The 14,525-nt window shown below is 35.7% G+C and overlaps 1 protein-coding gene across 2 annotated transcripts in view; it reads right to left on the bottom strand.

Moving 5' to 3' along the window:
- The window catches only part of LOC128868697 (zwei Ig domain protein zig-8), a 99,479-nt gene that overhangs the window by 57,993 nt on the left and 26,961 nt on the right, over positions 1 to 14,525 (bottom strand). Inside the window, exons 2-3 of one of the 2 annotated variants that reach the window (XM_054111097.1) lie at positions 13,303 to 13,427; positions 10,691 to 10,780 (exon numbers count right to left, since the gene is read on the bottom strand). In XM_054111097.1, coding sequence (XP_053967072.1) covers positions 10,691 to 10,780; positions 13,303 to 13,427 — 215 coding nt within the window. The remainder of the gene's footprint in view (positions 1 to 10,690; positions 10,781 to 13,302; positions 13,428 to 14,525) is intronic. The other variant, XM_054111098.1, reaches the window with a different exon arrangement.

The following is a 14,525-nucleotide window of genomic DNA, read 5'->3' as shown; positions in this document are numbered from 1 at the left end:
ATTCGCCTGATTTGGCTCCGTGTGACTTCTGGCTATTCCCAAAACTCAAGAGACCACTCCGGGGTTTCGAGTCGATTGAGGAGATAAAAGCTGAATGGAAGAAGGTGCTGATGGCTATACCGGAATTGGACTATTTGGCATGTTTCGGGTATTGGAAAAATCGTTGGCACAAGTGTATTTCAGCGAGAGGAGATTATTTTGAAGGCGATGAAATCGATTTACAAAATAAAGAAAGATTTTTCAGTTTACAACCAAATTCACCTTACTTTTTGCCTCTAGTAGTAAGTTAATTAGTTTTCTTTTAAATAAATAAATAATTTCAGAAAAGTTTCTTAAACTTTTAAATTCTGTAACACATGAACTTCGCCATTTTGAAATGACGTACATTCAGGGAGCCGTGAAAGTAAAGAAATAGTTCTCGTGTTTTTAATTCACTTTACTCTCTTTTCACCGCTTAAAAATTTGTAGCTGCATGTTTATGTATGTATGCACCCTCTTTATGCAGCTCGCAAAAATACATGGAATGGTTATACAATTACATATACACATGTACATGCATAAATATATAAAGCGCCTTCTTTTCATATTCAGTAAACAATGCTTGTTTTCACTCGTATTTCGCTTTCTCTCTCCTGCTTCCCTTTTTCATGGCGGATAAAAAATTCTTTTAATTATGATGAATCATCCTGTTATGTTGCTTTTTGCTGATACGTTCATTACGTTTATGGCTATTGATGTTGTTTACTTGTACAAATCGCTGGGGAGAACGAGTGAGCACGTACGGTATGAAACAATGTTTAGAGCCGGTAGGAAATTCTTTAGAATAGAAGATATTTTTAATTCCACTGATTTGGAAAAATTTTGAAGTACTGATTTTTCATTAAAAATATATAGTTCTGTAAGGGTGTGTGATTTTGACCAAAAATAGTCCCTGATGGCTAATATCATTTCGGAAAAGGAGTCAGAGAAAGGTTTGCTGTGAGAAAAATGCTACTGTCAGCAAAGTTAAAGTTGCTAAAAGTTGCTTTGTTTCCAGAGATTTGCTATTTTTTGTCCCTTAACTGTACTCGTGTATAAATAAACACAAACATTGGTTTTCTGTAAGTTGTCAGCATGCAAATGATAAAAATAGATATTTTGTGATTCCATCTAATTTCTGTATAGATTGTAATGACCTGAGCATTTCAGATTAATCGAAGTAGGTGGGTTAACCTTAAATCATTGTTTGTGTCTATTTTACAAAATTTTCTAATTTAAGCGGGCATATAACTTTACTAGTTGTAATCGAGGTTACTTCGGATTTTGGTTCAACGTGAAATAGAGGACAGTTTGATGGTGGGTTTTTATGAGGAGCTTTTGTTTTTTTTTTAATACAATCGGAAGTTTGCCATTTACGTTCCTTTTAGGCGGTAGATTTCACTGCTAAAACAAACAAAAAATTACACAATCGCTACAAAACTCAATCGTGCTTGAGGGTTAGAGGATATTACAAGTACAAATCAAGTAACAATTGTTCAAAATGTTCGTTGCTATTCGCAAATGCCACACTTTAAGGATTCGAAGCAATCTGACAAATTGTAAACGAACCGAATTTGAGTAATGATTTTTATTTTTACCGGGAAAGTCGCCCTAGATACTTAAAAGCATTATGGTTAGGCTATTTCTGATTAATTTGGTTATATATCTTGATGTCTAAAGTGTAGCCGGTTTCCGAATATTCGATTGTAAAGACTATTTTTGAAATTATTTTTGCTTGTACACCCACTTTTTTAATGTTAGTTCAAAGAGAAGATTTTTTTTGATAAATTTTGTTGGATTTTTTTTCCTGATGAAAAAAATTTCCCAATTGAGCAGTTCATAAACACTCAAAACGATCCTGTTTACTTGACCGTACGCTCAATCGAGAATTTGAGCCTACGTATAGCCACTCGAAGCAATTTCCCATCACAAGTAATGATTTGGGCCGCAGTGACCGCTGATGGACGCTCTCCAAACGTTTTTATCGAACCTGGTGTCACAGTGAATGCGACTTATTATCGGGAAAATGTTTTAGAAGCTGCTTTAGAGCCGTGGAGACGCAATCATTTCGGTCGTAGACCACGGACGTTCCAACAGGTCTCGGCACCGTCTCATAAAACTCGTGTGAACCAAGAATGGTTAAAAAATCATATTCCACATTTCCTTCGTCTACACAATGGCTTTCGAATTCGCCAGACGCAAATCCGATGGACTATTCCATCTGGTCCATTTTGGAGAGCAAGGTGAGGACTAAAAAATGTGCCAGTATGGATGCGATGAAAAAAGCGAGAGAACAAGAATGGGCCAAAATACCTCAAGATCACATTCGTGCAGCATGCAACTAATTTTTTGACCGTTCGAAATCTAAAGGTGGTCATATCGAGCTGAAGTGAATATATATTAAAATTGTAATCATTTGTGAACAATTTTGTGTTTGAAATCAATAGAAACTAATTTCACACAAAAAAGTTATGTTGTTTTGAATAGGTAACACTTCATATCGTTCACCCTGTACTAACAGTGTTTATATACGATCCAGCATCCTTCTTGAAATGATCCAAAAAATTGCGCAACTGTCGAAGCTTAAAGCTCGAGCGGACCTTTCCTGCTAAAATTACACGATAATAAATATTTTTGTCGGAACCGCAAAGTTAAGAGAATCGAAGAACCTAATTTAGTGGTTTGGGGAAAAAGTAATGTCGTATTTTGTAAATTGAGCGCGACATTTAAACATATCTTGCGTTGTACTTATTGCATCGAGTCACACTAAACGGCGATTTGAAGACGACAATCCGTACTGCAAGTGTCTCTTTGACAATGTTGTGATCGTGCGTTTCAGTCTTAAGTTATAGCGCGTCAAAGATGGAGTCCACCAAGCAAGAAATTCGTCATATTTTACGTTTTTACTACTTTAGAGGTAAAAATGCAACGAAGGTGGCGGCAAACATTTGTGAAGTTTATGTGCCTGATACTGTGACGATTCGCACAGCACAGCGTTGGTTCGATCGATTTCGTTCTGGTGTAGTAGATGTCGAAGGTGCACCCCGTACTGGTAGGCCAATCGTCGTAGAGACTGATAAAATCGTTGAAATTATCCAAAGAGTCCGTCATGTGAGCATTCGCTCGATTAGTCAGGAACTAGGTGTAGACCACAAAACCGTTTGGAACCCTTAGCAGAAGAGTGGATTCCAAAAAACAACTGGATGTTTGGGTGCACACGTGTTGGCGCAAAAAAATCTCTTGGACCGAATCAAGGCTTGCGATTCTCTGCTAAAACGGAACGAACTTGACCCATTTTTGAAGCTGATGGTGACTGGCGATGAAAATTGGATCACGTACGACAACGCCAAGCGAAAAAGATCGTGGTCGAGAAGCGGCGAGCCGCCCCAAACCATAGCCAAGCCCGGGTTGACCGCCAGGAAGGTTTTACTGTGTGTTTGGTGGGATTGGAAGGGAATTATCCACTATGAGCTGCTCAACTATGGCCAAATCCTTAATTCGGTCCTCTACTGTGAGCAACTTGACTGTTTGAAGCAGGCGACTGACCAGAAGCGGCCAGAATTGGTCAATAGGAATGGTGTTGTGATTCACCAGGACAACGCTCGTCCTCACACATCTTTGATGACCCGTTAAAAGCTACGGGAGCTCGGATGGGATGTCCTATCGTACCCACCATATAGTCCGGACCTGGCACCAAGTCTTCTGGTCCATGCAAAACGCCCTTGGTGATACCAAGTTGGCCTCAAAAGAGGCTTGCGAAAACTAGTTTTCTGAGTCTTTTGCAAATAAGGAGGAGGGGTTTTATACAGGGGGGATAATGAAGTTGCCTTCTAAATGGCAATAAGTTTGCGAACAAAACGGGCATATTTGACTTGAATCGGATAACTCTAAGTACGTTAAATAAAGTGTCAAATTTCGATCACAAATACGACATTTCTTTTTCCCCAATCCAATATTACGCAATACCTTTCGTTTCATTTTTAATTTTTGCTTAAAGTTTAAATGATTAGCTTAGATCGGTAAGAGCTAATTCTAGAGAGAAAAGTGAGGACGTTTTTAGTAGTTGCATTACTGGCAGGAGTAATAAATATCATTACTCGAAGAGAGCATTGAAACTGTGGGTGGTGTTTGTATTTGTGACAAAAATTATGTCGGGAATTCTTGTTTAGGTTATCTAGCCCGTTTCTAACCAAAGGTGGTGCTAGTTAACGCAAGAACTCTAATCTCCTACGATTAGATCAGCTGCTCCTTATGAAACATCGATTTTAGGAAACAATGTGTACCCATTCAATGTTGATATAAATATTTAAAAATATAGTATTCGGCCATCAATTTGTTTTGTGTCTTGTTGTGTAAGAGCCGTTCTTTTAATCAGCAGTATCTGTGCCTCTTAGCTAAAAGAGCCGAATCATAGGAAATTATAAGCCAATAACAAGCTGGCATAGTTTTAGTTGAATCAGTTAGTTAGAATTAGTCTGAGGACACTTAAGCTTTCCATTCCAAAGACAACAAAAATAAGGAGTGTGGAAATTATTTAACTGTCGACATAGAAGTGTCAAATGATATCAGCGCCAATGTCACCTATGCAATTGTGCCGTGTAGCACAATTATTTAAAAAGAATTTGCTTTAATTGCCACAGACCGATGTTTCCGAAATGTGTAGAATGCCAAAATCTGTAAGCAAAAATTGGCAGTGTAAAAGAATTTTAACAAAATTTAACATACAAGAGACCAAATAAATAAAAAATAAAATTAAAAAAAAAAATTCTTCAAGAAAATACTTAAGTGCCACAGGGGTCGGTTTCGGCGGCGAATCCGATGTGTTATTCTTTAATTTAATGGTTAGAAAGGATTCTCATACGGCATTATCTTTTAGTCCATCGAGTGAATTCCACCTCTGAAGTTTGAAGCTTCAATGTAACATAAATGTTTGTCAGTCCAAAAGGCGCGGCATATCAATAACTGTAGCTGAGCTGATACAAAGTGAAAAAACTGGAAGTCAGATACTCAACCGCTGGGAAGCCAAGAAACTCTCAGAACTATCTCGGCTGTAATGTCAATACTGATGAGCTATATGATATAGACACAGTGCGGCGAATAAAGATTCAACGGTTTCGTCGCTGGGTCATACCGTCCGAATGGATACAAACGCTCTGGCTCTGAAAGGAAGGCCTCCTCTGCGTTGGAAAGATCAGGTGGAGAAGGACTTGGCTTCACTTGAGGTGTCCAACTGGCGCCGGTTAGCACGAGAAAGAAACGGCTGGCGCGCTTTGTTAAACTCGCACCAATCAAGAAGAAAATAAGGTACATATGCATTGCAAATACGATTCTCATTCAGTCCAATCTCTTGGAGCCTATTCGCGAAGCTCCGTAGGCAATTCGTTCGTCTGCGATTGTGAGTAACTTCCAAAATCTAAGTAAAAAAAACATATTTTGACCCCCTGCTGGCTCTGTTAACTGTTGAGTACATATTGAGTAGATACCAACAACAACCGAAAAAAAGAACAAAAGCGTCATAACAATAATCGAATGTAACAAAGCAAATTAAGTCGATGTCGCTCTAACAGTTGTTGCCATCGTATCCAAAAAGAAGAAAACGTCGTTAATAACAAAATAACAAAGGTTACGCAACAGCGCGGAAAAGCGACATGAAGCTAATTAGTCTTTTACTTGACACCCATTCTTCCTTACTTTTGTTGGCTTACACAAGAAAGTGCATTCCATTAATTTGTTCAAGCGAAAGCGAAATTACTTGGCTGAATAACGCGAATGCTTTAATGCCTGTATATTTGTATGTGTGTGTGCTAGTGCTTGGTAAGGAAATGAAGGAGGATTGAATGCAAAGAATGCGCCGTCGGAAACTGAGCGTGAGCAGCAGAAATACGCATTGAACGCATTGTTGTGGCTGTATATGACATAACGATAATTGGAAATGTACGGCGGCGGGGAAGAAGAGGGGCGTTGGGTAAGAGCCGAGCATGAAATAAAAGTCCATAGAAAAGATTAAAGAGAAAAGGTAGTTGAGAATAAGATTTTTTTTTCGTTTGTTGGTGGTGAGTACTGCATTAAATAATCGTAGTTTGAATATTAGCAAGGGAAGCAAAAATTGTGAGCTGTTTTGTCGACTTTTCATTTAATTTAAAGAGAAGACCACAAATAGCCAGTAGCAAAAGCATAATTTTAACAAATTTCAGTTTGACTTTGACCTCTGACCTACTTTCTCATTCAACCGCCACCACACAATTATATATATATATATATATATATATATATATGTACGTATGTACGCATAAAGTTATTTCATGCAAATTGAGTATACATAAACAAAATTGTAAATGCAGTTCCCTAGAAATGTGAGTTGCTAAACTTATTACTTGGCTTTCTTTTCACAGTCCACTGCAAAACTTAATGCAATAAAATCACATTATATTGGCAAATTCTGACTATTTATGCTTTTTTTTTTAATTTGAATTATTGTATTGTATATTTTTATAAAAATGTAGTTCATTTTATAACAAAGATCACATTAAATCAAGTTTCGACTTTGTATAAGATTTTTAAGAATTTGGTAAATTTTCATCAGAATTTCAAACCTTCCAATCGGAATTGATAAAAAAGGGCCTTATAGCCGATTATATTTTAGTACAATAAAGTGCAAGCCTGAAGTGCCACAAAATCCTCGTTGATTTTTGATAATATTTGTCCATATAAAATAAATGTCGTATATGGAGAAACTGCACAACTCCGTCAGGAAATTATCAAATATCAATGAGAATTTTGAGCAACTTGAAACTTGCTCCTTATAATACTAGAAATAATGTAACCAAAAATGACAGAATAATTCTGAATAAAAATGGAAAATTCTGATGGAAATTGTATTGTACGAATGCTAAAACATTTTGCACAAACTTTGAAGTTTGAATTTATGTAGTTTTCAATAAGTGGAAAAACGAAAAAATTTGATACTGTCATCATATACTTATATTTTTTTGAAATGTGTAACAGTAATCGTGTTCCGAAATTTTTGCTATACAAGTGTTAATTGTGCTGTACTTGTAAATATTCATGTTGGTTAACGAATTTAGTTAAATTTTAAATACTTCATACAATGAATTTTTATGCTTTCGCTGTGAATTAAACCACTAAATGTTTGCTGATAAACTTTTTTAATATACTTCAAAAATTAGTTGAATGCATGTGCATAGACGAAATAATCAAAGAGCATACAGTTTTGATCTTTACTTTGTTGGCTTATTCCTTAATACTGAAGTCTGGCACAAAGCGAACAACCGTATTCATAAAAAAGTTTCCTTTTGTTTTAAAAATTTTAACAATAATAGAAAGAAGTGATAAATTTGATTAATACTGGGCAGTCGAAAAAGTCTTTTCGTATTTCTAATCAAACTTCAACTTTTTTTCATATTTACAATGAACTTTATTAAACCAAATATGTACCATTTTAATCGACCACCTTTTGCCATTTTTCTTCTAGAGACATTATTCCATCAGAGTAAAACTTTTGTGGTTTCTTGGCGAAAAACTGCGACAAGTAATTTTCACAGGCTTCTCTTGAAGCCAACTTTACTCCATTAAGGGAGTTCTGCATTGACCGAAACAAATGGTAGTCCGATGGTGCAAGGTCAGGGCTATATGGTGGATGCATCAAAACTTCCCAGCCAAGCTCTCCCACTTTTTGCCGAGTCATCAAAGATGTGTGTGGCCTAGCGTTGTTCTGATGGAAGACGACGCCCTTTCTGCTGATCAGTTCTGCCCGTTTGTTTTTCGATTGCTTGCTTTAATCTCATCAGTTGTTGACAGTAAAGTGTAGAATTAATCGTTCGAGCAGGCTGGAACAGCTCATAGTGGATGATTCCTTTCCAATCCCACCAAACACACAGTATAACCTTTCGAGGCATCAATCCTGGCTTTGCGACCATTTGTTGAGCTTAACCACCCTTGCACCATGATCTTTTTCGACCATTATTGTCGTATTTGATCCACTTTTCGTCTCCTGTTACCATTCGCTTCAGAAATGGTTCGATTTCATTTCGTTTCAGCAAAGAATCGCAGATGTTAATTCGGTCCATTAAATTTTTCACAGACAATTCATGTGGTACCCAAATATTGAGCTTCTTTTTTTAACTAGCGTTTTTTAAATGGTTCAAAACCGTTTGATGATGAATGTTTAGTGCCTTGGCGATGTCATGGCAGCTTATGTGACGGTCCTGGTCAATATTTTCCATAACTTCATCGACTTTTTCAACGATAGATCGACCGGAGCGAGGTGCATCTTTCACATCGAAATTTCCAGAACGGAAGCGAGCGAACCATTGTTGTGCTACACGAACTGATACAGCATCGTCTCCGTAAACTTCACAAATTTCATTGGTGGCTTGCGTGGCATTCTTCCTTTTTTATACAAAAATTTCAAAATATAGCGAATTTCTTCATTATTTTCACTCTTTTTTTCAACTTCTCCGAATTTAATTTTTTTGTTAAATGAAGCTTAAAATGTCACCTTTCTAACACCATATGATATGACACAATGTGATTGGTAGCACTGGAGAAAGTTGACTCCAACGCCATCTATTGACAAAATACGAAAAGACTTTTTCGACTATCCAATTTAATGTCACAGCAAATATTCATAGGTTGTATGGCAAAAAACCGAACCCCAGTCGGTTGAGTAATTTTTGATTTGTTGCAGTTTGAAATAAAATTTTGTAGCACATTTTGACTAGCAGAAGCACGCCTTTGAAAATTTATAAAGGGTGATTTTTTAAGAGCTGTAGGGAATTGTTCAAAAAAACATACGTAAAATTCAGAAAAATGCATGCAATTTTTATTTAAATTTATAGTACAGTCCATATAATTTAATGTTTGAAGATTATTTCATGCAAATGTTGACCGCGACTGCGCTTTAAAATGGTCCATCCGCTTAGTCCAATTTTGGCATACTATTTCCAATGTTTTGGCCGGTATCTCACATATAAATACATAGTAAATGCTTTAATGTTGTCTTCCAATGCGTTAATTGAAGCCGGCTTGTCTGAATAGATATGAGCTGTAACATAGGCCCACAAAAAATAATCTAAAGGCGTTATATCGCACTATCTGGGAGGCCAATTGACAGGTCCCGAACGTGAAATAAAATGTTCACCGAACTCGCCTCTCAACAAGTCCATTGTTACGCATGCTGTGTGGCACGTGGCACCGTCTTGCTGAAACCACATGTCATGCAAGTCAAGCTCTTGCATTTTGGGCAAAAAAAAGTTGGATATCCTTTCACCATTCACAGTTACGTTACGATTCGCAGCATCTCTCAAGAAGTACGGTCCAATGACACTTCCGGCCCATAAACCGCACCTAACTGTGACCTTTTCTGGATACATTGGTAGCTCTTGCAATTCTTCTGGCTGATGTTCACTCCAAAATCGACAATTCTGCTTATTTACGTACCCATTGATCCAAAAATGAGCCTCGTCGCTAAACCCAATTTTTGGTTAAAAAAGTGGAACTTCGGCCAACTTTCCAAGACTTAAACTTGCTTAACAGAACACGCATTTTTATAATAAAATTCAATGTTTTGCAAGCGTTGTTCATTTGTTAGACGATTCATGGTTAAATTACAGACCAAACTGAAGATGTTTGACAGTGAAAAAAAAAACGCAACATGCGTCAGCTGTCTAAACCAACTGGTTAAAAAGATAATAGCTAAAAAATCAGCCGTTACCACTGATAGTAGAAAAAGGGTTCCAGAAAAAATAAGGGTTGAAGTACAAAAAGTCCCGTGCAAATCGAAGCATTCTTCGCATAGTTATTAGCATACATACATATGAGACTTCATTTTACTTATATAACAGCCCTAGTAGTAGCATATATTGCACTACCAAAGCGTCTATCATTCAACTACAGGATCAGACATTAACAGACGTGTCAAAAATTTGAAATTTGTTCAACTGTAAATACAGTAAATAAATAAATATATGATATTCAACACAGTGGCCGCCGTAGCCGAATGGGTTGGTGCGTGATTACCATTCGGAATTCACAGAGCGGTCGTTGGTTCGAATCTCGGTGAAAGCAAAATTAATAAAAACATTTTTCTAATAGCGGTCACCCCTCGGCAGGCAATGGCAAACCTCCGAGTGTATTTCTGCCATGAAAAAGCTCCTCATAAAATATTTGCCGTTCGGAGTCGGCTTGAAACTGTAGGTCCCTCCATTTGTGGAACAACATCAAGACGCACACCACAAATAGGAGGAGGAGCTCGGCCAAACCCTAACAGAAGTGTACGCGCCAATTATTTATTTTTTTTTATTTATTCAACACAGTAAATAAGTAAATAAGTGACTACAATACGCTTGCTTACAACTCCTAATTTAAAAAGTATTAAACCCCGTACATGTAAAGCGAAAGGGAATAAACAAATAAATTAGTGGTTAATTAAAAAAAAATTGTGCAAAAAAATACTTTTTTGTAGATCAAAGTTACTAAAAGCGTTTTAAATTCATTTATCTACTGCAATTTTCAAAAAAAAAATCATCCTGATAAAAAAAAATTAATATACATGCATATGAGACTATGCTACCGTAAGCGTGCACATAAAAATTATTATTTACATTCAAATGAAAAAGTAGTAAACATCAAACTTTTTATTTTCAGAACAAACCCAATTTACACCCACTCTATCCACGCCAGACACTTTGCAAACCAGAAATGCGGTGCCTCCCAATTGGACGGTCGTATTGTGCGCCATCTGCTGAAATTAAATGGTTAAAAGCAGCGAAGGGTGTGGAAAAGGTTAAATGAGGGAAAATGGATAAGGAAAAGGGAGAAGGCATTAGTTATAAGCGAAATATTATATTACTAGTAGGATTTTTAAGTAGTACGTCAGATAAATAAGTTTATGCTTTAATAAAATACTTTTTCTATTGTATAAACTTGATTTAAATTATTTGTTACCAAAAATTTATTGATTTCATAACTTATTTCCGCCAAAAACGTGACTGCAATAGAAGCTCTGTTAAGTTTTGGAAATATCAAGCGTTTTCACCGAGTTCACTCGAACAGCTCATTTTTGCTTAAAATGGGACTTTAAATGGTCCGAAAACCCGAATAACATAAAATATGCATAAGAATTGTAAAAAGAAAAAATTCTATAGTTTTCTATGTAGTTTTGCACCAGTGTAAATACTATGCTGCCATTAGGTAATAAGATCTCTTTTTCTGAATATCTGTATTCTAAGATAGATTGCAAATAAAGTATTTCCATTTAAAAAAAAAAATTATTTATTTATAACACAAAAATTATAGTAAATTACTAAATACTAATAAATTTTTATTTTCCTTAAAATTAATACCAAGTAAGTATCTACTAAATACCTAGTCACTAGCTCCCGATCAGCTCTAACTTCTACTTCGACCTATAATTCATATATTTGAGTTTATGTAGAGGCTTTATAGAGACTTATTTCCGAAAATACATCTTTGGACATAACAAGGCCCCAAGCAAGTGTTCGAGTGCCTGGACGCTGGCTAAATTTATTTTTAAGATTTTTATAGACTGCTGGGACCGATGGAAAACTAGGCGATACTCTACTTATATTTTAATCATTAGAATCCTTAGAAAACAATTTAAAGAGCTACTACAGTAGCCCAAATTATTATTTTTTTCTTAAAATTTGTTGTTATGTTCCAAAGCTTTAGAAACTGAGGTTTTTTAATTTTTTTCATAAAACTAAGTGATACATTTGAGTGAGCTCAAGTTTGCTTTTCTCCGCATTATTCTCTTTTCTATTTTAACTACTAGAACTTTTAGAGAACAACTCTTGGATAGCAAATGAGGATTCTTTTCTTGAAATTGAATTTTTTGCTTCCAGTTTTCATTAGCATGATTTGTTCGAGTTAGAGGATGGTTCCATATGTAGAGGTCCACGCAAGTGGGAAAGTTAGCTCACGACCCTCAATTAATGAACTGCAGTACAGCTACCACCGTTAAACATAACGTTTTCTGTAAAATTTACAAAGTTAAAGTTGGGTTAATACGATCCCTGTCCGCTGAGCCACATATGGTTCAGTAATCGTGCGCCTGATAAGCACTGATACGTTCCTGAGCCATATATGCATCAGGGGGTATATGAACCACATGTGTTTCATGAACGTGCAGAAGCAAAAATGTCCCTCTACGCTCATGGACCATATGTGTTTCAGGTAGAAATACCCTACATCCGTTTTTTGTTTTTTAATTATTATTATTACTAAAGCTATCCTATGACTACAAAAAAACAAACTATTCAAAAAACACTGTTGGACTTGTCGGTCAATTTAGCATTTTTGTATTGGGACAGGGAACGTGTTAATTCAGTTCTGAATGAGAGTTCCCGCGCTTTAAAACAATAACAATTACTTGTCATTTGAGCATTAAATGGAGTATTTACCTGTGGTAAAGCGTAAGCTGCTAGAAAGGCTCTGTGGAAATTGGCTATTAAAATTCCAAATGGGCATATAGCTCTATAAGTACCTCTGAGTAACACAATTGACTTCGCTTTTGAAAATTTCTATATAATCACCTGATAAATTCTGCAGATTATATTTATATTCCTATCATAGAATTTAGTTTAGAACTAATATACGAGACTTTTTCAAGAGTAGGTGACTTTTTAGTTTTCTCTAAAAATACTATTACAAATTATTAAATATCTTTTTCATTCTCTTCTCAGTAATTCTCGAGCCAGATGTAATACAAATCGGCCATGTACTGTTTCTAATCATCGAAACATTTCTGAATCACGCTTTTTGATGTATTCCTCCCAGCAGTCTTCATCTACCCAGTCGTGACAAATCGCTTTCGTTTTACGTGTATTGCCATTTTTGGGAACTGGAAAAAGTCGCAATGGGCAAAGCTTGGCAAATATGGTGTCTGAGGCATGTTTTTAAGCAAATACCCAAAATATCAGCTACCATCTAATTTTGATAGCGAAAATTCGCCGACACTCGAAAACTAGTCTAGATTTTAGTATGTCAAAAAGTTCAATAATAATAAAAAAAAAATAGTAAAATGCAAAATAACTTCCTATACAAGCGTATGTTGGATACTTGTATACCAACATAATAAATCAAAAATATGCACATAATTCTGCGAATTTTAAAAGCTTCCTTTTTTGAACCTTGTTTTTTTTAATCTTGTTTATTTCATAACTTCCTTTTATTACTACTTCTTACAATTTTTCGTACTAAACTACTACTAAACAAAAATTTATTCCTTATAAAAAAGACATTTACCTCACTATCCTCGAACATGGGACTGTCACTGGTATCGATATTGTTATCCAATTTTGAATCGGGATTTATACCGCCTCGCATCCATAACTTCTTCCAATCGCTATCGGTGAGTATTGATTTTTGTTCTAAAAGAAGGAAGAATGAGAAAAAATAAAATAGATCGGTATAATAAAATAGGAACACATATTTCATAATAAATAGTTCTTAAGACAAGGAAATCTAATTTTTCAGAGAAGCTTTTTATATGAGTATTCAAAAAAGGTAGATTGTATAAAAAGGTAGATTACATTGGTTTGCATAAAGAGAAAGCTACAAATTGCATATCAGAAGCGGTGAGTGCCAGTGATACTCCGAGAAGAGAAGCACAGTACCCCATGCTACAGCAGATTGCAAATATTGTACGAGTAATACTTAGTACAAACCTAAGTTTAAAATAAAAATCACATATTTCTAGTTTGTTTTCAATTGGTGTTTCCTATGTGTGCAGCGAAGTGTCGTGTAGACTGATGATCACTGGTATGTATATTTTACCAATTTAGCCAATTTACTCGATTTAATCAACAAGTTCAGTTTGAATTATTTTGTGAATAAATTCCACGATTGCTTCTGGTTATGATTTTCCATTTTCCAATTAATTACGGAATATAATTTACGCGAATTTTATTATTACTTCGGGTTAAAGTCCCTGTATTGTCTATGAGTTGTAAGTATGTGAGTCTAATTGACTTAAAAAGTAGCTCGAAGAAGATTAGCTGCTCTCGTTAGTTAAATAGCTCCACGACTGTGTGCGTCATTCCGTTGAAATGAGAGCTCGTCCGTAGCCAAAGGTTTAATGCCTCTGTAACATTTTACGTAATGATCTTATAATGGTGCAACAATAGATAAACTATGCATTTGTGTTTGGACTTGTATCTCTTACAAAAAAAAAACAAAAAAAATATGTTATCGTTCTAATTTTCGAAGAAAAATGTACCAATGTACCAAAAAAAATAATGCTTAGTGAATAGGTTTTTTATCCCACTGAATGACTTTGGTTTACTAAAATCGATTGCATGCTAAAACTAAAATTTTTAATGGGTTGGTTAGATTAAGCTAAAGTATGGCCTTTATTTCGAACAGTGCATTTAGGCTATGCATTTGAAAGCACATTTGGCCAAACGAGGGCCTTTCAGCTATTCAGCGTCCTTGGTGTATAACATCAGAGACTCCTCTTAATTCGATGT

This window comes from Anastrepha ludens, chromosome 6 (genome assembly GCF_028408465.1).
Source record: "Anastrepha ludens isolate Willacy chromosome 6, idAnaLude1.1, whole genome shotgun sequence".
Taxonomy (NCBI): domain Eukaryota; kingdom Metazoa; phylum Arthropoda; class Insecta; order Diptera; family Tephritidae; genus Anastrepha; species Anastrepha ludens.
Note: the sequence above shows the minus strand (reverse complement) of the source record. Positions and strands in the feature narration are given on the sequence as shown.